This window comes from Vidua chalybeata, chromosome 1 (genome assembly GCF_026979565.1).
Source record: "Vidua chalybeata isolate OUT-0048 chromosome 1, bVidCha1 merged haplotype, whole genome shotgun sequence".
NCBI lineage: Eukaryota > Metazoa > Chordata > Aves > Passeriformes > Viduidae > Vidua > Vidua chalybeata.
In genome coordinates, this window is record NC_071530.1 from 109,481,910 (window position 1) to 109,508,262 (window position 26,353).

A 26,353-nucleotide genomic window follows, 5' to 3' on the forward strand; every position below is an offset into this window, starting at 1 on the left:
AAACAAATGGACTTCTAATTTAAATGAATACTTTTTTAAATTATGTATTCTTTATCGTAATATTCATTTCGTTTTTCTATTATACAGGGTGCAAAGAGAAAACTGGAAGTTGCATTCAAAGCAATGATAAGTTACCATTTTAATGATTCCTTATGTTGTGAGTAATTTATAAATCACCTGGTATCTTCTCAGCAAACCTTGCCTCTGTTTTTAAAACGTACCTTTTTGTATCCAACAAAGGGTTTCAGTGCAATAAGAATTAAGGTGTGTCTCTTAGCTCTTACCTGCAAGCAATAATGATGTTGTCAAGCATTTCAGGTGAGACCAGCCCAGGATTTTGGGGTGGGGAAAGACACTCTGTTATACAGCATCTTCAGTTCTTCCCTCAGAGGGAGGCAGAGACACCTTGAAGGGCTGAGCATAAGGACATGTACAGAGTGTCTTTTTAAATAGTCACCAGAGCTGGGGGGGGAGGGGAACAGGAACAGGCTTGTAACCATAACTCAGTTGGACTTGTTTCTGAGAAGTCAGATGCCATGGATTGGCTCCCTCACCGAACGGCTGCTTTTCTGTTCCTTTTGTTGGTAAGTCGGATTTTAAAACCATATTTTTAAACGCTGTGACTACGCCAGTTTCATCTTCCTCAGCAGACCATTACATTTCACAATGTAAACTGTTCCCCAAAAATATCTTGTGAAATGTACCATAAAAACCAAAGCTCTGTTCATTTTAAACAGTACTTCTGAACATTCTATAAAATCAAATTAGCTTTTCATTAAATACTGACAAATAGTTTTTTTAGACTTTTGGCGATCTGTTGATGTTCAAGATGTGACTTTCTATGTTTACTGCATGATTTTTCAGGCAAATGTTTTCTGTGGCTGCTATTTAAAGGTCACAGTTATTAATAAAATGCTATCATTATAAAAATTTTAATGGTTGCATATAATTTAGTTCTATGTCTTTTTTATCAGTTGAGAAAATACCTTTTTCTAAAAAATTAAAATCTCTTTTCTAAAATGATTAGCAAGATTGTTTCACAGCTGACAAAATCCTACAGCTATTTTCAAGAGAGCAAAAAATGACAAAATTTAGTGATCTCAGTTACGCAAAAATCAAGACTTGACCTATTATTTCACATTGCAAAGGATTCCTGTGTTGTTGTGCCCTAGTGTTTGAGCCGCCATGTGCTGAGCAAGTGAATGCATGATGAAAGTGTTGCTCTTTGGGTTTGTTTTTCTCACTGTAAAAGGAAAGTTGTGGCTATGGTCAAGTGGCATAGTTTTTCAACGTGTTCATCAAGGCATGGAAATTACCCAGAAGGGACTTAAAAGGGCTATGGGTGCCCTACTCCTCCTGCAATCTGATTTTTGTGTGGATTCATTTTACTCTTCTGTGTTGACCTCTTGAAATTCGGTAGAGGTTTAAGGCCCTGAAGATTGAGAAGAGCAGGATTTCAACTATAGATATGTCCTGTGGTTTTCATGAAATTTTACATTTTACACAGTGTATTAGTATGTGTAAATGTTTGTTAACTTCTCATTACTGACTTCTCTAGAAATGCTGTCGTCTGAGAAAAAGTTTGTGTTATAGGTTAAGAAATCCTAAAACCATTATGAAAATACAATCCATTAATTTTAGGTGACAGCTGTGCAATCAGTAAAGTAGAACTAATTAACACAGAGCAGCTGCCAAGCAAACAAGGGCAAAACTTGGCAAAAGCAAGTTATGGTTCAGATAAGTTTCTGCTTGTTCAAGGCAGCAGAGAGGTGTCTGAGACTGGCCTGTTGCACATCACACTAACACTTCTGGATTTTCATGAAGCACTAGTGATTATTCACTTTACTCAGTTACCTGGTGATGCATACTCCCAGTGTGTCGAAGTTCAAAATGCTTGACTGTTTTATGTTTAAGACCTGTCTATTGAAAAGACACTTTACTCAAATGCTTTACTGCTTTACTTCTCTCAGCAACTCTGGAGCCATTTTCATTCTATCAGTATATTGTTGTTAAAATTGTGAGTGATGGAGGGTAGGTCCTGGGTCAGGAAAAAAGAGCAATTCTGGAAAATGCCACTGTATTTTGATGACTATCAAATATTTGAACTTTTACTACCCACAGGAAACCCTTGTTCTTGTTATGCATTCTTCTGCCCAGCAATGTTCATGATGGCCTGTACGACTTAATAGCATCTTTCAACACTTTAAAGAAAGGTGGCAGACAAACTGTCGAGATCAAATTATACATTTATGTATTCAGTTTTAGTGTATTCTGAGAAAAAAAAATTTGACTTTCGGCTTAACTAATCTTTCATGAAAATCACCTGTCTGAATGGTGTGTCTGGTTAGTATATTGTTAATAAGTTGCATCAAATAAAATTAACATGGAGTTATACATATTTTAGTACACTACTGCATTTTCAAAAAAAAAAAAAAAAAAAAAAAGGAAACCTACCAGCCCTGAAACAAATAATTTTCTCTATGGATTTCAACTGATTCTGCAACCCTTGCTCATGTGACTTCAAAGACCTTATTCTCATGAGTAAGGGAGTTCTGTTTGTGATACTAGCACAGACACGTTTTATGGAAATAACCTGTTTGATCAGGTATGACTATTCTCCTGCCAGCTATCATGTGACAGCCAATAATTTTAAATTCACCACATCTCTTATGCACTTTTGTCTGGATACATTTTCCCATATGTTATCTAGGCTTATTTTTCCCCCCAGTTGTAAGGCTATGGTTACACATCCTCCTCATAACTTGATTGCACGTAAAAATAGTCACGGGCTACATCCTGTTCTTGTATATTCATGTGAAACATCTGCCAGAATTGAATCAGGAACTTGCAGGTTCTTCTGCCAAATATTTTGCTGTAGAAATACAAACTAAAGCAATTTCACATCCAGGAACTATCACCTAAGATTAGGTACTTAAGCCTGCAGTTTTACATTCCTAAATAAAATGGCCATTAAGCAAACATGCATTTGCAGCCAAAACACTCTAAGTCATATCAGAATTCAGGTTTTAGTGAGGAGATTTATTGAGGGCACTTAGCATGACTAATTTGAAAAACTCAAATTTTAATGATAATGGCATACACCCTGTATTGAAATTACTTTTCTGTTCATTTTTCTAATGGTTAAGGTCAGTTACTCTATGGAAATGTATTGCACCTGCATACAATAGAAGATACAATAGCAGAACAGAAACAATCTCAGTGGAAACTTTCCTGAAGTTGTCAGTTCTTTGAGTAAACTTATTTTAAAATAAATAAAACTTTGAAGTATATTCTTCAGCCTGACATGAGCATAGTCATAATTCCTGAATTATTCCTATCACAATTATTGAAAGCATAATGGATTATCCATCCTGGATGCAATTCAAAGTATTGCTAACATAGGAAACACCTGGCCTCCTCTGAATTAGAAAACAAAATGCCAGAAAAATAATCCAGAAAATCTTTCCCTTTAAATTGGATGAAGTACATTCATAAGTGACATATGAAAAAGTGAAGTATAGAAAAAGAAAATCATGTTTCAATTTAAAAAGTGATAAAATAGCATATTTTTAAAATATGAGGGTTTTCTTATATTTGAACTCTGCTTCTCATTATTTCATATGCACTGATGTATCACTTTTTTAAAGAGATGCAGAATGAATAAAGGGGAAGGGTTCATTATTGCAAACCTTTTCTAGTCAGGGCTTTGGATGAGTAAGAAAGATGTAAAAGTCCCAAAACGCTGACAGTACCAGAGCTACCACGGCAGCCTGATGACTAACACAATACGTGTGAGTTCTCAGCACTCCTCCCATCCAGGCCAACAACAATGCCACAGTTGACTTCAAAGAGAGAGAAGCAGATCCCATATGAATAATGCTGGGAAGATGTTAAAGGCATGTTCAGTCATTTAGATTTGAGTAGGTGGAGGAGGGAGGATTCTGTAATTACGTATGATATTGCTTGGCACTCAATTAATGATTAGTTAATTCTTGTTTGTAAATTGCTTTGAGGGTGCAAAGAACAGTAGACATCCTATGGGCCTAATTTTGTCCCCAGTTGCATCAGAATAAATCCAGAATAATAACTCCAGTGTGACTCTAAGGTGTCATTTTGGACACAGGGTCCAGCTATCATTACAATAAAAGACAAGCTTTCAGACAAAACACTGTGCAAATGACAGAAACCATAAACTTGTTTCCTGCCTGCACATCTCCCAACCCGAAACAGAAACAGCTTGTGCAACCAGCATCTAGATTCTCTGCAGCTTCTTTTTTTTTCACAGTCTCTCAGAGACTAACAGACAGCAAATCTTGGCATCATTTGGACCAGCTTGCCTACCCCAAGGTCCTCAGGATGCATCCCACACATTCCAGTGGCTCCTGTTGCTTTAATTATTGTTTATCCGTGTGTCTTTGGAAAGTACTGGGAGATTGGTTTAGAAGGGAATTCTTTTAACTACCTAGAAATTTGCTGGAGTTAGCTGCTAGGAGACAGAACTTATCTGTTGGAAATAGCACTAGAAAAAAAAAAAAAAGGTTTTAATCTCAGATAAATATTAGAAATAGACAACTGGGTTAAGGGAAGACTTCTAACTGCTGGTGACAGTGGAGAACCAGAAGGCAGAAGGCAGAAGGAGGTGGAGGAATCTCTATCCCTGAATCAAGTAGGATAAATGTAATTTCAAAATTGTTCAGATTTATCTGGTGAACTAGACATTTTTGTCTGATGTCTGCCTGCCCTCCTTCCTATACCACAGCTATAACTGAGAGACATACCAAACACAGCCACCAAGTTCATCGCATCAGCCTTTTCAAATAATAACATGAACTGTACTAAGGACTCTGAATTCAAGATCTTCCATTACCAACAAGCAGCAAAATGGGGTTTTCCTTCACTATCACAGGGCCTAAATTTACAATCCTAACATCACCAACAGACATTCCCATTACTGGTGCTCAAAAACAAAGGATAAGTCTCCAGTGTGAAATATGTATTTTTCACTGCTTGAAAACAGAACTCCCTATAGGCTGGAATCAAGAGATTTATGAATGTTCATGTCCTTAAATATTAGAATTCCATACAGGCTTAATTCTTATTTCAGAAAGACTTAGAATAGTTTTTCAGAATATGAGAGTGGTGTGGCTGGGCATGAGGTATTAGTCTCACTGTTAAGTAACAGGATAGGCCACATGATGCAGACAGCAGACAAGATTCACTAACACTGAGAGGTGCATACCCATACTTTGCCGGGTCAAGACAATTGTTTGCATGCCAGAAGGGATTTCAGCATAAGGGTGGAGAGGATTTCATTGTGCTCACCAAATGAGGTGGGATAGACTGATAAGAGACATTCAATTAGTGTTATTTCTGCTGGACCTCATCACTCAGGCTCTCTCGTGAGGGTGTAGTCTGCCCCTTTGACTCTTCCAAGTTCCCCGGTTTCCAAGGGGGATTATAAAAGAACAGGACTGAGCTCCCACTGGGGTGAACAAACCCTGCTGTTCACAGGGAGTCTGATATTGTCCCTTCTCTGAGATGAGGAACAGAACAGCTGTATGTGAATTTGAACCCTATTCTGAAGCTGAAGATTTAAACAGTCATAAACTCAAGGTAAAAGATGTATTGGTGCTTTTAGCACAACATGAACATATTGTAGTGATTCTCCTGCAGAGTACTCTTCTTAACCATTTATGTCAATAGCTGGCTCAAACAAGGAAAAAAAATATTACTCTGTGACTAGTCAAAAAAATTTCAAGTTACATATGCACATCAAATGGGCAGAAGCAGTCTAAACTCCTCCATTGAGAAGCAGATTAAGGCATCCATTATAGGCCAAGGTCTCAAGGAATGTTTTGGGTAAAACCAGGCCATTGGAAACACTGTTTTGTAAATGACAGACGGTGAATTCTTGCAGCATAAAGGCAAATGGGGAAGAGAGAGAGGGAAAGAGGAAGGAGGGTGAAGCTGACGTTCATTAATCTGTTGCATGTAAGAAGTTGTCTTAACATGAAGTGGAAAAAATGTTGTGTCCATGTTCCAGTCTTGCCAGTACAATGCAACAAATTTGAAGTGAGGGAAGTCCCATGATGTAAGGATAAAAGATGCCAGATTTTATCCATGTATAGCTGACATAAAACCCCACAGATATAACATATCAGACAAAAAAACAAAGAAACCAAACCAAACCAAAAAGCTATGGGAAATTATAAGAAAGTGAAATACTCATAACTGCAACTGTTAACATTTGTTGAGAAAAGAGAAACACTGCAATAATTTTTGAGTCACCTGGATATTTTGTATCTTCCAATGATGAATGAAACAAGAATCCAGTCCTGAAAATCCCACATTCTTCACCCTTTACTGTCTGAAGAGAGCAAAAGCAGAACCTAAACCTGAAAGAAATGCTCTGAAGAAAGTGAACTTCATTTTCACACCCTATTTAGGAATATAGTTAATTAAATTGTGCCTTCTTTTAAATTGTGCTAATCAAGAAATTGAGGCTCCTCTCATTTAAATTTTAGTTTTAAAGTAATTACATACTGCATCTGATCCTGCTATATTTATTTACTCAAGATTAGTTGCATAGTTGAGTCTCAAATCAAAATTAACTGCACTCCAGGGAAATTTGCCTGAAAACTGCAGGTGGATTTCCATCTTACATTGAATCTCTTCAATCTCACTGGGAAGTTCCAAAAAAACCATTTTAATTCTTTTTGGTTAAATTACATAATTAAGTACTCCAGGGATATTGCCAACTTTCTAAATTGGAAAAAAAGTAATGAAAAAAAGAATAAATTATTTAGGATAAATACCTCTCTGGTTTCCTAGAGTGTTTGGTAAAAACTCTTGCAAACACTTCTCTCTTCAGCTGAGGTGTTAAAAATCTGTGTGGAAGCTTTATTTTGATGAAGATATAGTTTGAAAATTGCTCTGGCATATCCATTCAAGCTCAAAGTTCTGTCTTGAAAGACAGAATGGATTTTGGAAGGTTTTAACTGTCAGGGAATTTTGGTGCTGGATATAGAAAAGATTGAATTTCACAAAGTCATTTGTGGAAATCTTGCAGCTAGATAAACTATTGCAATAGGCCTGCAGTACAGCAATATCTTGTAGCTGGGTTTTACTTGCTGCATTTTGCCTTGCATTTTTACGTGCCAATTTTTTTATTGTTTTTGCAGGTACTCTTGGATTTCAGCACAGGATTTCATGTAAAGGTAATATATATTTATTTAGAAACTGTTTTTCTGATTAAACAAAATCTAACAAATGAAAAAATCATATGTAAAATACTCAACTAAGACACTCTGAACCTGAAGATTGAAAACATATTTAAATATTAACCAGCTGCAGGTAATAACCTGCTAACCCTCTCAAGAGAAATTCACCTAAATCTAAATGCGTATCTCATACAAATGAGTAATTTTAAAATAAACATGTACAGTCATAGAGTTTGGGACTCACAGACATGTAAAAAAGCTCATGGTCTACAAAAATCTCTTTTCTTCTTATTGTTGTACATTATAATTGTCTGTATTTATTTAAAATGGACTGACGTCACATGATACTGGAACTCTCTGTCAAAGGTAAAAGAATGGGATGAAAATGGAATGGCAAGATGGAAAACCTTTAGAAGACAAAAACGTGAATGGATCAAATTTGCTGCAGCTTGTAGAGAAGGAGAAGATAATTCCAAGAGGAATCCAATTGCCAGAGTAAGTAGAAAGAAAAACACAAGTATTCACTGACAAGGAAGTTTTGCCAAAGACAGGCTGATAAAGGCATAGACATTTAAAAATTCGTATGCTTAGCATAGTAAAAGAAAGGAATGTGGAATAAAAGAAAGATGATGCAACATTCTCTGCTGAGACAGTCTTATAAGGTGAATCCATGTGGCTGCTGAGGAGTTACCAGAGCCTTCCTAGAACATTGCTATGAGTCTACTGTCACTATAGGACACAAGAAAACATGACGCTTGCCGCTGCTATTGTGAAGGTAAAAAAAGCAAGTTTATTTTTCTGACTCCAGCATTTATAGTTTTCCAAAGGTGCCAGTGGATTGGAGGGTGAAAGTGCCACCTCTCCAACAACACTGGACAAACTACCAGTACATCAAATTTCTCCGCCTCTATGAAGGAATGCAAAACAATAAGTTATTTACAGAAAGTGTGTGAGAAAGTTTGCTACAAGAATGTAAATTCAGAAGGCTTTAGAAAATCTTAAAAAATCAAGGCGACAGTCTACTTTCCAGGCAGCTCCAACCAGTGACATTTTTTTTTCTCTCTCTCTCATTCTGAGAAACCCCTTAGCAGAAATTCAAAGATGGTACATGGCCTGTGGGAAACAGAGAAAAATAAATACCTTCCTATTCTTTCACTGTGACCATACCCTTACTGAGTTCCAGGCACACTGTGACACCCTTGGAGGTTTCTCTCTGCACTTCCCTGACAGATTTAAGAGAAATAGAAGGCCTATCCAGCCCTTAAGGGGAGATGGATGTCTAGGTTGACGTTTTGTAGAAGAGCCTTCCATTGATTCTGTCAATTGAACCTAAATTATTTAGGATAAATACCTCTCTGGTTTCCTAAGTGGTTGAGAAACTGAAGTTATATAGACTTTTTTACAGGAACTAAGAATAGGAGAAAAAAACCTGTAAGTGTCCTCTGTAAACTGGCATAAATTATTATTATCTGTTACTGTAGATCCGATCTGATTGTGAAGAAGACAATCCAATCACATACAGCATCTCTGGAGTTGGAATTGACCGTGCACCCTATGGAATATTTGTTGTTAACCCAAGAACAGGAGAAATTAATATAACATCAATAGTGGATAGGGAAATAACACCAGTATTTGTTGTAAGTATTCCCCTTTTTCTTGACCTTTATAATGATGGATCCAGGGTGGGGCAGACAACAAATTTATTTATTTCAGATTGCTATTTTGCTTACTTAACTTTTGGTTTTAAAATGAGTAAATCTCTTTATTTAGATACGTTGCTTTGCTAAACACTCAGTGACTGGTATAGATTTGGAACCACCTCTAGAACTTCGAGTCAGAGTCCTGGATATAAATGATAACCCTCCTGTATTTGCACAAACTGTGTTTACGGGATCTGTTGAAGAGAGCAGCATGGACAGTGAGTACCTCTGCTATGCCTTTTACAGTACTGCTAGTGAAGCTCACAGAATACACTTAATATGAACCTGGGATGCTCTTTCTGCTTTTCTTAGGCAATGACATAAAATGGTCAGGGCCACTGCAGAGGAGGGAGCAGCAGATACTTCTCCAAGTGCTATTTGAGCCAGGGCCTGGGCTAACTGCTGTAAATTAAATAGCAATGTTTCCTTCTCCCTTTCCTCCCACACACGAGTGCTTAATGCTCCAGTTTCTAACCATACCATCATGCAAATTTTTTCAGATGTGAAAATGTAAAATAAATAATTGCATTTCTTCTCATTAGAATAAAAATATCATTACACTTATTTCCTTGGAGGGTATGTAAAATACATTTTCCCCATTTTTCTCTTTCAAATATTTGTACTTGTAGCCTGTGTGTTTGCAATTGCAGCAGAATTTTACTAAATAATTCCATACTTAAACCATTAAAATGCTTCTTTTTACCAAAAGTGCAGCAATCAACATTAGACATGTAAATAGCACTGAAGCAATGGTGCCTAACACTCATTTTCTTCTTTCTAGAAATTCTCATTTAAAGCTGTGATTTCTTATAGTAATCTCTACAAGCTCGGTACTTGCTGTATTTGCATATTCTCTATGATGATTTAAAGAAGCTCAGTGAAAGTCTGCATTATTCTTTCTGACTTTGATTTTTAATTCATTTGAAGTCATTAACAGTGTCAGAATCAGTACTACAAAACTAAAGTTTTGGTTTTCTTTGTAAATGTCAAGGAATAGATAGCCTTCTATCATTTTCATGCATTGTTTTAGCATTGTCTTGATGAGTTGCTTGCAGGAACTCAAGAGATTTTCTGGGGGGGGGCTGGGTTTTTTTTTTTTTTTTGTTTGTTTGTTTGTTTTGTAAGGGTTTTTTTAATTACTATTATTTTTAAATTTATTTTTAGACACACTGGTGATGAAAATCATTGCAACAGATGCAGATGAACCTAACCACTTGAATTCTAAAATTGCCTTCAAAATAGAGAGTCAGGAACCTTCTGGTCCACCCATGTTCATTATGAATAAATACACAGGAGAACTCCATCTTGCAAATTATCTTGACAGAGAGGTAACATTTCCCCTTCCAAAGCTAAATAAAATTATGCTGTAGTGTATATGTGCTATGAGAGCAAGAAAAATATAGAAGAGAGAGAAAGGTTGTGGTTTTTACAAATATTAATGGAGAAATGCATGGTTTTGATGTGTCACAATAAAATGTCTAAGTCGAATTCCTGCATTAGGAAATAGCAGCAAGCATGAGTTATTTGTAAGATGCACAGATGGTCTTCTAACATACTCATTTCTCTTTTTGTGACAGCAACATAGTAGCTACACTCTGGTTGTGAAGGCGTCAGACCGGGACGGGGCTGCAGATGGAATATCATCCCTTTGTAGCTGTAATGTGAAAGTTATCGATGTTAATGACAACTTTCCAACTCTTGCTCAAAGCTCTGTAAGTTTGCAGTAACAAAAGCAGCAACATTGATTTAAAACCCCATTTAAAAGCCCCATTGACAACAGAGCCCTTACTAACCTGTAGAGAATGTTCACATTAACATGCTACATGGGATTTACAGGGTTGTTCCCTTGAAAAGCACTCAAAATACAATCTATCGCTTGTGCAACAATAACATACACATAGATCATTTTTGTATTCAGAGATATAAATCCTGACACTGTCAGGACTGACTTCTTTGTATTCAGAGAAATCCTGTCATACAGGTGCCCAGATCCCTGCAATATGAGATTATGCAAAATAACCCAATCCTTGGAAGACCATTTCTTACAGAAAGTACAATTCCTTTTCATTTTAAGATGCCTCTGCAAACCTTGGAGGTGATACAGCTTTTCAAATCTGTAACCATAATCACAATTTGCCCAGAACACATGTCTTTTTTGTCAAATTGGCATGGACTGTGCTCAGAACATCCTTCAAAACAACCTCTGCACACAGCTGTGTTTTCCTCACATGTTCATATATATATATATATATATATTTATATATTTATTTATTTATTTATTTATTTATTTATTTATTTATAAATGTTTGCTAATAGGTATTTATCTGTCATTTCAGTTTTCAGCAAGTATTTCAGAAAATTCACTAAGTTCAGAACTGCTACGAATACAAGCTCTGGATGCTGATGAAGAGTTTACAGACAACTGGTTAGCAGAGTTTTTCTTTATATCCGGTAATGAAGATAACTGTTTTGAAATTGTTACAGATCGAGCTACAAATCAAGGAATCCTTAGAGTAATTAAGGTATGGATAAATATTGTGATTCAGCTCTTGACTTCAAATTTTAATTAATTGTTAATAGAATTAAACAGGCAGTAAAACCACTGTCACTCAATCACTTAAAATAAAAAATATTTTTAAAATATTAAAGGAGCTTTTATGTATTATCTAGTTCTCTGTGGTTTACCTTTCAGGAACTGGATTTTGAACATATGCGAACTCACTCGCTGATGATTGGCGTCAGGAATGTAGCTGCATTTCACCACTCTGTTGCACATGAGTACCAAATATTTGGGACACCCCTCACAGTAGAAGTAAAAAATTTGATTGAACCACCACGATTTCATCCATCTTCAGTTGTGTTTTCACTGGCAGAAGGCGCAAGAGTGAATTATGTTGTAGGAACATACACAGCCATGGATGAGGACACTAGAACTATTGCATCAAATGTTGTGTAAGCTCTGCTCTGCTTAACTTCCTGGATGGAATAATTCTTTTGAGATTTCAATGGGATGAGGAATAGGTATTTTGAAGGACTCTTTAAAAAACAATGACTATTGATTAGCAATAGAAAAATGGCAATAGAATAGTACTATAAAGTATCATATAATATTATATATTATATAGTACTATATTCTATATTATTACAGAATAGTATGTAGCCCATTTTTGTGCTATAATTGTTTTTTTTTTTCCTGACTACTTTCCTTAGCCTTATGCACAAGACAAAGAAAATATCACTTTTCCGACAGGCTGTAACTTGACTAGAATAGGGTTTGGTTTTTTTACTTACCCTAAGAATGTTTTTTCTTGAAACATTTGCTACAAGGAGGGAATTTGTTAGCATCACAAGAAAAGCAGGCAGAAAATCCCAATAAAGCCAATTCTGACCAATCAGAATAGAAGAGGTCCCTACTAGCTCATTCTTAATAAAAAAAAAATTTACACTTGTTTCTCTTGAAATTAACAGTAATAACTGAGACTATAATTTGCTTTTCAGTGCATGTAGAAATAAATACAGCCTATTTACAAATATTTGAAAATAAATTCCTAAAACACAGAAATGTGGCAGCAAATATAACTGTAGAATGTTATAGGAAGAGCTGTGGATTTGACCATTGATATCAACAAGGGTTCTAGTAAAGGTTTACAGGATCCAGAAAATTTTGCTTTTAGACTATGATGACTCTTTCAAAGTAAAATGCTTTTGCTTTATTCCTAATTACTTTTCTGGTCTACATCTTTTGGAGTCTACATGGATTTTGCTTGAACTGGGTGAAATGCAATAGGACCTAGCATAGCCAAAAGAAAAATGCTCCAGAGTGCCAAATTTTATCCGCAAAATAAATATGTAATACATGTATTCATCACATAACGCTGAGTATTTTTACTTCACCAAACACAGATATAGTATAGGACGTGATCCAGCTGCCTGGTTCAGAATCAACCAAAACACTGGTGAAATCACACTGAACAAAGTTATTAACCGGGATTCCATCTACGTAGTCAATGGGCAGTACCAAGCAGAGGTTCTGGCTATCACCAGAGGTAAGAAAAGAGATTAAGTTTTCTGAAATAAACTCTTTGTGTTCCAGATTTCTCTAAATGTTTCCTGCTGTTTCTAGTTTTCCAACCCTAACTGCATTGTTTATAGTATTACTATTCCCTCCTGACCACAAATACCTTCTTTTTACAGGGTCTCCTCGATATACTGCTACTGGCACCGTTGTGCTTTCGATAGATGGCATCAATGCCAATTGCCCAACTATTAATACTGAAATGAGGAAAGTATGCATGAATTCCCCATCAGTGATTATCTCAGCAAAGAATAGGGATGGTGACCTCTATGCCACCCCCTTCACATTCAGCATACATGGTGAACCTCAGACTACATGGATTATCAGACGAATAAATGGTAAATTAACCAACATTTTATAGCAGAATAAATGATAGTAATAAGCTCTTATCTAAAATAACTGATTCAGATGTTACCTTATTAACAAACAAAACACTTGCTAGAATCTATTAAAATCTCAGTTAAATATGAATCTAAGAAGTTACTCCAAATTTGAATATATGCATGTGTACATATATAGATATTAGAACACTTAAATCAGAATTATTACATGTGTTATATTTTAAAGGAAACTAAAATTTGCTAGCAAAACTGTACTTTGAGTATAACTATGACAAGAGCCTTTATGGGTCTAAACATAATGAAGTAAATCAAAATAAGTAATTTGACACTTTTTTATTTCTGTGTTATCTAAAAAATCCTAAGAATATAAAAAAATCTCAATTTTGTTTATTAGACTATAAAGTTTATAGTTAGCAGAGCTTTACTTTTATGAGAGGCATATGAAAATGGCAAATTAAGATTACAACTTTTTAAATTTATTGTACTGGTCACACCTACTTGTATTTTAAAGAAAATTGTTTTAGTGCCCAGTGAAGCTTTGCCAGTTTCCTTCAATAAGACACGAGAAAATAATGAATTAATCAAATCCCATGCATTACTAAATGACAAAATTTGCATAACTTACTGTTTACATAGAAGACTACATTAAATGGCAAGTATCACAATTGCAAGTATTCTTGAGTCTCCTACCTGTCTTAAACAGTTGCAAATACGTAATCTTAAATATTTTAAACCTACTGAAAAACTTTTTGAAAAACATGTATGAGTTCCTTGAGAGAGGAATAGGAAATGCATAAAACTTTCATCTTTTATCTTTACCATTGTGCGAATAAAATTCAGGAAACACAGCAATGGAAATAAAAGATTTCATTTTCCCCTTTTGTGTTTCTCAAGTTTAGAAGTGATAACTAGACTGATTTGGCTCAGGTTTTGCAAGAAAAAAAACAAGCATAGACGTTTATTTTATGTTTCAGCTTTGAGTAAATACTGTAGATGCTTAAGTAATTGAGGTGCTTAGAAAGGGAACAATTTTTTTCATTCTGTTCTATGGATGTAATACACAAGTAGTATAGATTTCTAGAACACTTATAGTCAATACCTTCATTTTTCTTTTTTTTTTTTTTTTCCCTCCAAGATTCCTCTGCAGAACTAGTGGGCCAGAACATAGACTTTTACCTTTATAGGATCTATGTCGTTGTAAGAGATAGCCAAGGCCGGCGCTGTGCTCGACCACACATAATTCCTGTGCAAGCTTGCCAGTGTGACAGTCGCAACTACTGCACCAGTGGGGCCACAAGAATAATTATCATCGGTGGTGGTGGCGGCTCTAGTGGTGGCACTGGTGGCGGCACTACTGGTGGTGGTGCTGGTGGTGGCACTGGTGGAGGAACCTGGGAAGAGGGAGGACGAGAAGATGGTGGTGGTGGTGGCCAGAGTAGACCTGAAGAAGGAGATTTTGAGGACCACACAGACTGGCAGAGTTATACTGATGGCTATGAAGGAGGTGAGGATGAATATACTGCCTCCACTGATGGCGGTTACGCTGGAAATGAAAATTATGGCAGACAATTCGAATCAAATACCACACTTAGTGGTGCTGCCATTGGCCTGATGTTCCTCGGTGGATTAATATTTGTTTGTAAGTATAAAATTAAGAAAACAATTTTTATCATTTTTCTAAATAATGTAAATAGCGCATTTTTAAATTCTTCTAAAATAAGGTTACTTTTTCAGTTGGTTGTTAATCCATTGGCTTCTATTGGCCATTTGACAGAGAAAATAATTTTCTTTTAAATGAAAAGAATTTCCATAAATTTTATGTTATACATACATTTTTTCATTCAAAATTAAGCATTTACTTTCTAAGACTTGTTATCCAATTCTTAGACAGAGCTGTCCTGTCACTTATATTTTGCAACTTGTACTTCCATTGCATTACTAGAAGAAATGGGCAAGTATCAGCTCCAAGATGGGTATGAAAGAATCTAAGAACAAGATTCCTTTAAACTCAAAGCCAGATTTCAGTAGCCTGACAATAACTTATACATTTTGAAATTTTTGGCTACTCCTTCCAAACATTACATCTAATAAAAAACCAGTAGCATTTATGATAACAGGATCAAAACAGGACAATAATTCATTTGTTCTAGTATTCACAAAGATTATGAGCTTCACAAATTCAAGTTAGAATTTATACAAGCAATTATTTCTCAGACTACCGAAATCATATGTGAACAATCTTCTTTCATGGCCTGGGCATCAAGTAATCAACATCTAAAATTTCCTATTGCAGAAATAGTGACTACAAAACCTGAGGAAATTGATTTTTTTTTTTCCCCTGATTTTTTGAGGAGGGGGGTTTGATTCAGGTTTTGATCTTCATTTAGCAGAAATCAAAAACAAAAAAATTTGAAGCTTCAAAAGGCAGTGCAATTTATAGTCCCCAGATGGTTTATCTTACAGGACAGATTGTCTTTCTGCCGTTGGGTATCTCCCCTCATAGTCTGGAGTAAATACATCCTTAGTTGTGCTGTATGAGGCAGCACTTTGTACATAGTATAGTCCTTTCCCCTTTTCATTTCACTTTGATGTTCAAGTAATCAGAGGGCTGGGGCAACTCTGCTATGAAGACAGGCTGAGAGAGTTGGGACTGTTCAGCCTGAGAAGTCTCCAAAGGAAACCTTAGGGCAGCCTTCCAGTGCCTAAAGGGGGCCTGCAAAAGAGCTGGAGAAGGACTTTTTACAAGAGAATGTAGTGACAGGACAAGGAACAATAGATTTAAACTGAAAGACAGTAGGTTTAGGAAGAAATTCTTTATTGTGAGAGTGATGAGACAGAGGCACATGTTGCGCAGAGAAGTTGTGGATGCCCCATCCCTGGTTCAAGGCTGGGCTGGATGAGTCTTTGAGCAACCTGGTAAGTGGAAAGTGCCCCTGCCCATGGCAGAGGGGTTGGAACTAAATTGTATTTAAGATGTCTTCCAACCCAAGCCATTCTATGATTCTATGAATTAATATTGCATTACCTTTCTAAAATAAGTAGTGTTTTTGTTGCTGGCTATTACAAGCACTGAGTTCTTTAAACAACTAAGCATAATACAGCACTCTGGGAAACCTGACTCACTCTACGTAAACATTTGGTTAAACTAGGACTTGGGGTTTGCCCCTACTGCTTTTTCAAATCAAGCATTTTGTATATGTAATGTACAACTGGAGCCTTAGCCAATGATCACTGTAGTCAGGTGGATTCTCCACTGATTCTCGTATGTCTATTATTACTAATGTGTATTTTTTTTCTATTACAATACTTGAAAAAAAATGTATGCTTATATATCCAGAAAGAATAGCACTGAATGCTATACATAGCAACACTGGTTCTGTTTGTTTAATTTTCATATGTATGCAACATACATTGGTTCAGCTGGGATAGATCAAAGTCTGTTCCCAGGTGTATAAGCATAAATTTAGAGTAACAGCCCCACCCCTGTGTTGCTCTGCTATAACTAAAGGAACAAATTATTCTGAATTCCAAATACAGGTATCTCCATAAGCAGCTAAGTCTGGAAGCCAGACTTACAGGCTGCTTGGTTAGAAATGTTTTAAAGGCCTATTTTCAAAAGTTCATGAGCACCTGCCCTCTGGGGAGAACAGCTATTCCTGTGAGGAAGAGATGTCCTAAATCCTTGTTTCCTGTTCCTTTCCTGTTAAGTGATTCCAATTCTGATGTCAATGAGCGACTGCTGTGGCTGTGGACCTGGCGCTGCAGGTGGAGTTGGAACTGGGTTTGAACCCGTACCTGAATGTACAGAAGGGGCAATTCATCCATGGGGAATAGAAGGTGCACAGCCTGAAGACAGGGTCAGTACATCCCCATGTTTCTAAAACCAGAAGTAATTAATATTTAACGGCTGCATTTTTCTATAGAAAATGATAGTAACACTGTGTAATCTAAAACCAGTCTGGCATTGTCAACAATTGCCAGGCAGATATGAAAGGTGATTCCTAATTAACATTCACTGATGGGGTTTATGCATTTAAAGCTGTGGTCAGTTAGTTTGGCACAACAGCTTGGTGCCACTGTTCCTTCAGATGAAGCATAATAATTAGCAAGCTTCTTCAGTGCAAGTTTAGGAAAAGGGAACAGAAATCATCTTCATTGATCATTGTCCATGTTGACAAGGAAAAGATCTTGTAGTCTCTTTGTTTTGGTTTGGTTTGTTTGTTAATGGAGATGGTGATAATGACTAACTATCACTAACAGTTTAGACTGGTAATTCCTTAACATAATTCACAAAGTCTTGGTTTTCATATGGGAATTTCAAGGTAATCATTCAAGGAGTCAAAATGTTGTTTTCCAGGATGTCTCACACATTCTTGCCCCAACAACCGCTGCAGGAGGTGATTTTGGTGAACCTTCTGGTAAGCAGAATCTTGAATCTTCTATGTTATGCTGTCATAAAGCTGTCTTTCAGAACTTCATGCCTTCAGATTCATGAGGTCCTTTGGTTTCCCAGCCATAACCCAACCCTTCCAACCTCACATCTGCAGATTGTCAAACTCATGCTGGTAGGACTTCCAGTATGAATAAAAAGTCTGGGGCTTGAGCTTTTGAACAGATTAATTTCTGCAAACTACTCCTATTTTGAAATATCTGCCAAGGCTTTCAGATCCTAGGCAATTTTTCTTTATCAGCACAGCTACTGAATGGAGGACATTTTCAAGACACCAGTTCAAGCAGAAATCAATCTTTAGCCAGAATAAGGATATTTGCTTTCATAACTTGGGTAAAATCTTCAGTTCTTCCCAGTTTCCTGCTTCCCACAAGGGAGCATGTCAAGTAGCTAGTTAATTACTGACAATTTGTGTGCTAACCTAGACAAGCTGATACATAACACAGTAAATGTATGCTTCTAAAGTAAGGTTCCTCCAGGAATTCAATGATCATAGAGAATAAGCCCAGCTGTGCAGTGCCACTTTCTCCTTCTCCCCCGTTCCTCACTTCAGAAGAGGAAGGAAGGATGCTGGCACAGATCCATTTTCCCTAGCTTCTGACAGGAAGAAATGTTACTCTGCAAGACAACCTCTCTGCTGACTATTATACAAAAATATTCTCAGATTTCTCATTTCATAAAAGTGAAAAAAATATGTAATTTAGCCTATGTTTCCCAGTGTAACCATAGTCAAGACTACTGTATGCAATTCTTTTATTATAGTATGTGCTGATCAGTAAGAAAACTCTTTCCTTGTTATCATGTATTTAAAAAATATGGGGAGATAAAATCCTGTAAGTATTACTTTATAACTTATTTTAAAAACTATTTCCATTATGCATATATATATGGTGGTTATTATGATCCATTGCTGTTCCCCCCTAAAAAAATCTCACTACTAGAAAATGTGAAAGTAGTTATGAAACTCTTTCTTTTCTAGGATTTACAAAACTCTTTTTTTTCTAAGTGTGCAAGGGGAAAAATTTAATGCCAATGTGATCATAAATATGCATTTATGTATTTGCATAGATAAAGACTATCTGATTTTATAACACAAACCCCACAACAGCATATATATGCACTAGACAGAATAATCTGTCCAGCCAATAACAAAATAAATCCCTGATTTTCTAAAACACATGTGCACATGCTGCCTAGCCTCAGGAATAAAATCAAGCTCTTAGATGTCTGCTATTACATATATAATTGTTACTGCACTTTCAGTATTTGGTACCTGTGCATGTACCTGTGACTGAAATTTGTCTAAAATACCTTTAGAAACTCAGAAGTGTCATTATAGTATTTGTAAAAACTACTGACAAATTGTGTGTAAAGTTTAACAGAGCACAGGAGGGATAACTTTTTCTGCTTTCAGACATATATAATAACACATATGGAGGAGGAGGAGTAGTAGCTTCTGGTGTTGAAGAAACTACAGGTGTTGGCTATGGCACTGGTACTGGCTACGGAACAGCTGGAGGAATTTCTGGAACAGGGGAAGCAAAAGGGTCAATTGGAGGAACAATAAAAGAGTATCGAGAAGGAGGAGTGAACATGGCCTTCCTAGACAACTATTTCTCTGAGGTAATTAAATGTTATTTTTTTGAGTTACATCTGTGAGCATGCTTTCTGTTAGATTCTCCTTCCCAGGTTGCATGATGGAAATCCAAATTAATTCTTCTCAAATTGAAATTTCCATGATATAAGACTGCTGTGAGAGCAAGACTGACCACACTAGTAGGAAAAGTTACAACACTAGTAGTAGTACTGTCTTTGAGCTGCTGCCATAGTAGGTGGATTGTTCAACAGCCTTTTTGTAAAATTGATGGACATACTGCACGTAGAGGTAGGAAGCAATTAAATGATTTCAACTTCATATGTACCTACCAAATTTATATATTTTCTCAGTGTATAAATACTTAATAACTTTTTAGAATTGTTCACTCCTACTTCCTGTACAGTTTGTTCGATTAAGTCATTTTAATCCTTAAAGAACTTTAAACATCAGTTCTTCCTTATTTTTATTGCCATTTCTGCTCCCTAAAAGACTTGTGAACTACCAGTGACACCAATATGCAGTTTTTCCATTGGCAACACCTAAATTAGCCTTTACATATGGGATTTTAAAAAATGGTATGGAATTTACATGATTAATTGTTTCATGGGCTATATTTTTATTCATATGCATGAACTGTGAGGCATAAATGTTATAATTGCATGTTACCAAAATATCAATTAAGATATAAGGATTGCTATATTTCAAAATCTAAACAAGATTCAGTGGAGGAGAGAACAGAGCAGTCCTGACATCCTGAGCATGGATTTCTCCCAGACTGCAATCTTCCTGCCTTGGCCTGAAGCACTATTAATTGTCTGCCAGCCACAGGCCTCCACATACTACTGCTATCCTCCTGGACCATCTCAATTCCCAAACTCTCTGACTCTGCCTGCCAGGCCTCCCCTTCCATCCTTTTCTGCTTCCTCCAACCCCACTCTGCACTCACTTTAAATTTTCCTCTTTCCTCCCTGATCTCTTTGCAATGACCATGCCAGGATCCCCAACATCATCCCGAGTTGGCGATTGCCTTCTTGCTCAAAATGGACTCCCCTCTGGACTCACCAAGTCTCCCTCACTGTGGAGAATCCTCCATCTCATCTCCTCTTTCCTGGTCTCTTCATTGCTCCCCTTGCCACCCTGCTTCACTCCTCTTCCTACTACTTTGTTCAGATACTGCTGCCCAAAGAAGGCATGTGTTTGCCTGTCCATTTTACCCCACAGACAGAGACATTGATAACAGACCAAATTCAAGATGCTACATGTTGGCAGAAACAAGAATAAAACACAGTAGTATTTAAATAAACTTATTTCAAGGTTAAGAAATGTTGATGGTATAGTCTGTCCTGTTGATGTCCTATTTTTCAAGTCAGGTGGGCCTTACTGTGGCTAGGGAAACTTTACTGTGCTTTGAGTATTCATGGTTAAAAACCTGACAAAATTCACTCTGTTATTCTGTTCTCTTTTTTTTTTTTTTTTTTTGTTTGTTTGTTTGTTTTGTTTTTTGTTTTGTTTTTGCAAACTACAGAAAGCATTTGTGTATGCAGATGAAGATGAAGGTCGGCCGGCAAATGACTGCCTATTAATTTATGATCATGAAGGAGTCGGTACTCCTGTTGGCTCCGTGGGTTGCTGCAGCTTTATTGGAGAAGATACAGATGAAACATACTTGGATACATTAGGACCAAAATTTAAGACCCTAGCAGAGATCTGTCTGGGCAAAGAGATCGAACCTTTCCCTGATGTCAACCCACCCTGGCCAGGTGTCAACATTCCCTTCCCCAGCCCTGAGAGTGATCTAAACCTCCCGCCACCAGGCACCACCATCGTTGTCAATGGAAGTGCACCTATGCCTCCCCCCGCTGGCACTACAACGGTTGTTACTGAAAACACCTACACATCTGGGGCAACCATACAGACCCCGAGGCCAATGCCGGATCCCTTGCTCCATGGCAACATGACGGTGACCGAGACCTACACCTCCAGCTCGCCCTCTCTTTGCGTTGACCCTCTGCGTGCATCCAACGTTGTTGTGACAGAGAGGGTTGTTGGGCCTGCGTCTGCCTCTGATTTGCGCGGCATGCTAGATATTCCCGATCTCACAGAGGGCTCCAACGTTATTGTCACGGAAAGAGTAATCGCGCCTAACTCCCGACTCCCAGCATCTCTGAGCATTCCTGATTTGGTAGATGGGTCAAATGTGGTAGTGACAGAAAGGGTGTTCAGGCCTGCCTCCGGCATGCCGGGCAGCCTAATAAATATTCCCTCAGAGTTATCCAATGCCCACAACGTGGTGGTCACAGAGAGAGTAGTGTCAGGATCTGGGATGAGCAGCCTGGGAGGAACAAGCCTGGGAGGAGCAAATCTGGGGGGCCTGAGCAGCACGGGCCAGATGCTCAGTGCCGAATGTCATCTTGGCCAGGGAATGGGCACGGCATCTCCAGGCACCTCCCGGAGACGAATGACAAAGTACAGCACCGTGCAGTACTCCAGTCAGTAAGGCCTCTGCTGGCACCCCTCTGCTGAAATCGCCATTTGCACCGACACTCATTAGCTGACACCCATCGAGAATATTGTTATTATTTATAACTAAGAAATAGTGCTAAAATTTATGGGGTTCCTGCTTGTGTGAGGATCTCTGACGGGTGCCCCATTTTGAGGTCAAATGCACTTTGTCAGTGAAGGGAAAATAGAAGTTAGCTTTAAATTTCTTTCTTTCTCTCCATCCAGCACCACAAGTGTATAAAGAGACTAGTATTTTTGGAGAGATATCTGATTACCGAGGAGAGCAGTGAGAGGGGATCCTTGCGTGCACACAGCATGAATTAATGTCGTACAAAAGCATGTTAAAATAGTGTACAGCTGATTGATCTCTCACAATAAGCAGATTTGGGTTAATAGGCCCTCACTGACAAGAGAAGAAAAGAATGTAGTTAATAATTAGTCAACTCAAGACTAAATAAGCACTTTCAAACACATCATTTTACTGTGCATGTAATTCAAGAAGCGCTACAAAACAGCACTTTCAACCATTTCTCCCATCACCGACAATAGTTATAAATAATAATTATATAAACATAATACACTTCCATTGCTTTCTGAAGTTCTCAGTAAACAAACACCCTGACACAGCCTGCCATGATGTTCCTGTCATGGCGAGGAGCGATTTGTCACAGCTGGTGCTGCCACGTTGACACTGTCACCCAAGAAGATGTTGGCTTCATCCTTTCTCCATTGCCATTACAGCTTTGCTTAAATCTAAAAGGACTTCAGTGACAACCAGGAACTCTTTGTCAGATTTTTGTGCCAAACTATGACTACCATTTAAATTGCCAGTGTCAGGTTATATTAAGAGGGCTATAATACACTGTGCCAATTCTCGTCTCACATACTGATAAGAAAAGGAAATCTTGGAAGCTTTGTGATGTGAGGAGGCAATAGCAAGTATTGTATTACTGACACTGGTAGCTGAAGTCTTCCTGAAAAGAAAAAAACACTTGGAAGCAATATAAATTTGCTAATAAGCAATGTGGAGAATTTTTATTTCATATGTCAATGTATTTTGCATTGATATTTTGAAAGTTTATTTGAATGTATTAATTGAAAAAGTCTTTATGAGTTTATAAACTTAATTAAATCTGGCTTTTATTTTCCCACAAAAACAGCTCTGCTGGACTCTGTTATTCTAATAATACCTTAACATGTCTTAGAATATGATCTGAAGGAACAAAATACTGAAATATATCTTTTATCTCATTTTATTTCTGTATCATATGTATAGTAGCCATAGCACATCCAACATTGCTTCGGTGTAAATAAACTAGAGTTATAGGGAGGGACTAGCTTTTTTGCTAGACCACCAAATCAGTAGTTTTCCTGCAAATTTTGCTTCTTTGGCTTTGACAGATAAGTTAGTGAAAAGTTTAAGAGTTGTCTGTGAACCTCCCACTCTACAAAATGAAAAAGAAATTCAATTGCATATCCAGACTAATTTACCTCAAGAGAGGAATGGATGACCAGTTTCTGAGTCTGATACCAAGAAAATGTTTTTTAAAAGATGTTTTTGGAAATGCAACTAGATCTGCTGTCAACAACAGCCTGCAGTGCCCCCTGAGTCAATGCTACTGTCACCATCAGTAATCCCTAGGAGTCATGACCGAATCCAAGGCTACCTCCAGGAAAGGTCCCTTCCATAGCTTCAGGTTCTTTTCTACAGCAACTGGGCATGCAAGATACTCTCCCTATAAAATCCGGTGTATTGCTGGTTTCGCTTCTATCTGTAGCCTTGATTATCTTAAGTATCACTAAAATTGCATTGACTTTGAAGGGATTAGTCTTTCCTATAAATTATGTACCAACTGTAATTATGGTTCCTGGAACCATTCTTTAAAGAAGGAAAATAGGTACTAATATATAAAGCTATATCCTTTTACACCTGGAGATGTAAATTTGTGCAGAAGTTCACTAAAATGCTGACAAATTCCCTTTCATTTTGCTAACCACCTGTTTACACTAAAAAAAAATATTTAAAATATATATGACTATCTGGTGTATAAAAAGCCTATGCAGTACAGCCAAACCCCACTAGAAAATATTTTAATGTAAAAAAAAAAAAATAGGTCTAGTATAAATATTTCCATAATCATCTTAAGCAAATCAGAAATATTTTTCTGAATTGTGTTCAAAATAATGAAACTTCTCTTCAGGAGCACATTCTGAATTCCTTGAACAGGAATGCTTTGTGAAGTATGAGTGTCTGAACTATGGTCTCTTGCATGTCTAGAAATAGGGGGAGAATGAATAGAAAAAAATAGAGAAATAGAAAACTAATAGAAAAATAGAGAAAAAATGTTGTTCAAAGGACAGATTTTGGTTATGTGGTGGTTGTCTACTTCTAGTACTATCTTTTACCAACTTTCTAATTATTAATTATTTTGTAATACACTTTCTTGAAATATTTCTAGCATCTTATAATATTGGTTTCTCACAACAAACAGCAATTGCATTATCCAGTGTACTTCTGGATATTAACTCCTATTGCTGTGTAATTTTTACAAACTTCCTAAAAAATGTTTTCTTAGTGAATTGATGGTTCTTTTAGGTTACTACAAATTGTGGAAGAAAAAAATGTGTGTGAAGATGTGAACAAATACTCGGTTCATTAAAAATTCTGCTCAAATTCTTTTTCTAGCATTATTGTTTTAAAAATAGCATATAGTTTAATTCTGGCCAGCAGACATTAGTTTGGTTTCTTTTCTTCCAGTTGTAATTTAAAAGCCTATGCGCTGTCTTACCTTCAGTCGTATGTTTTATAATGAAGAAGAAATGGTTTTCAGGGAAGAAAGAGAGTGATGATATCAGTTCTGCTCTAAACAACTCAAGAGACATGCTCTTACTTAGAGTCAGCAACATGCAATATCAAAAAAGCTTGCTGCTTTTTTTTTTTTTTTCTTCTTTTTTTTTTTTAACTCGGGTTTATTTGGGAATAGGATCCTACAGTTTTAAACAGGCTCGGTGAGATCTTGGCATGATGAGAAGTATACTGACATAGAAGAAATCAGAGCCACAAGCTGAGGGTCTCATTAGATTTCTATCTTAGGAACACTGTCTCAATTTGAACTCCAAGTTTCAATACTTTTTACTCTGTCCTAATTCTGTGGTAATAAATAACACTTTTAAACTGTTGTGAGCAGCACTTACTATGCGCATTATGAAAAGGCCACACAACTTAAGTAACAATTAGAAAAAATTATCCCATTTTGCTTGAATTAACGTAACTGCATAATTCAAATGCTCCTCACTGTTGAGTCACCAAATGCATCATTTTAATTTTATTTAAAATACAAGTAATATTACTGTGGGTTTGTGTTTTCATAAATAAAAATATTAGAGGTTTGTTTGTAATAATTTCTGAATGGCACTGAAAAAATACAATAAATGATCATTTGGAACATCATGTTTTACATAGAGTGGCTCAGAATATTTTTTTTCCATTTATCAGTGGGAAATACAGTTTCCTTAAAACTGATGGGTTTTTTTCAGAGAAAAAAAAGTAATAGAAGGTGTTGATTTAGAAAGTCAGATAATTCCAAAACAAAATTATTTCATGTGTCAAATTGACTACAATACTTTATTTCAGGTTGTCAAGCAGAAATGTGTGTCATGTCTCACAAGAATTACAGTACAGTTTCCTCAACCTATCATTCTCTGCATTGTTCTCTCTCTTTAGACAGCCTTTTCTGTGATACCCTTCTGTCCTGCAACTCTGAAACAGTGCTTCAGAGGAGCTATAAATTAATGATGGACTACAAGCCACAGAGAGGACAGCAGAAGTCTCTAGAAACATGGTATTTGGGCAGCACGGGCATCACAGGTACATTCACTGCATACTGGTCAGAAAGAGTTGAATCAAGGAAAAGCACGTTGGTTCTATAATGAAATTTCTTTCTAATGTTCCAGGTTGGTGTTGATGATAATAATTCTTTTTTGTACAGAGATTTTTTCAAAAAGTTTTATCTGAACTCAATAAATTACTGCTTTTAAAAACAGTATCATGTATTAAGTAAATGTCATCTAATCTATAATTTTATTTTGCCTTAACACTTGGAGACATCTTATTTCTGCAGTTTCATACAGAATTATTATGCGCCCTCATACATATTTCAGAAAATGATTAAAGTGTCTTTTCAGGAAGTTAAGTTAGAAGAAAAGATTGTCCATCTTCAAATTTGCTATCAGTCCGATGATGCTGCCAATTCCAGTGCAACAAAGATAATTTATCTTTTTTTTTTTTTAGTGTATTTAGAACCTGCCTAAACAGAAATGAACCAAAGCTATGTTACACATTCGTTCTTATGCTCAAACAACTTGAGTTGAAATATATGAGAGCACAGATACAAGTCAAAAATGGGTCAATAGACAAGGTTATTTCATATTCCAAGTGCACTTAAATTTTAAAAAAAGGAGAACAATG

At 36.7% G+C, this 26,353-nt stretch overlaps 1 protein-coding gene across 1 annotated transcript; it reads left to right on the top strand.

Moving 5' to 3' along the window:
• Positions 1 to 470: 470 nt before the first annotated feature.
• Positions 471 to 25,336, top strand: LOC128797151 (desmoglein-4-like). The gene is made up of 16 exons (XM_053959462.1): positions 471 to 584; positions 7,182 to 7,217; positions 7,587 to 7,715; positions 8,702 to 8,857; positions 8,991 to 9,138; positions 10,085 to 10,248; positions 10,498 to 10,632; positions 11,257 to 11,442; positions 11,613 to 11,872; positions 12,824 to 12,966; positions 13,115 to 13,333; positions 14,472 to 14,975; positions 17,045 to 17,193; positions 17,694 to 17,754; positions 19,201 to 19,409; positions 20,909 to 25,336. The coding sequence occupies exons 1-16, from the start codon at positions 537 to 539 to the stop codon at positions 21,878 to 21,880; spliced, it is 3,519 nt and encodes a 1,172-aa protein (XP_053815437.1). The 5' UTR covers positions 471 to 536; the 3' UTR covers positions 21,881 to 25,336.
• The last annotated feature ends 1,017 nt before the right edge of the window (positions 25,337 to 26,353 follow it).

Excerpts from the sequence above, each read along its gene's own strand:
- LOC128797151 (XM_053959462.1), top strand. The coding sequence starts at position 537 with ATGGATTGGCTCCCTCACCGAACGGCTGCTTTTCTGTTCCTTTTGTTG. Across the intron at positions 11,873-12,823 it reads ACTATTGCATCAAATGTTGT|ATATAGTATAGGACGTGATC; the intron begins GTAAGCTCTGCT and ends CACCAAACACAG. Across the intron at positions 12,967-13,114 it reads GGTTCTGGCTATCACCAGAG|GGTCTCCTCGATATACTGCT; the intron begins GTAAGAAAAGAG and ends TTCTTTTTACAG.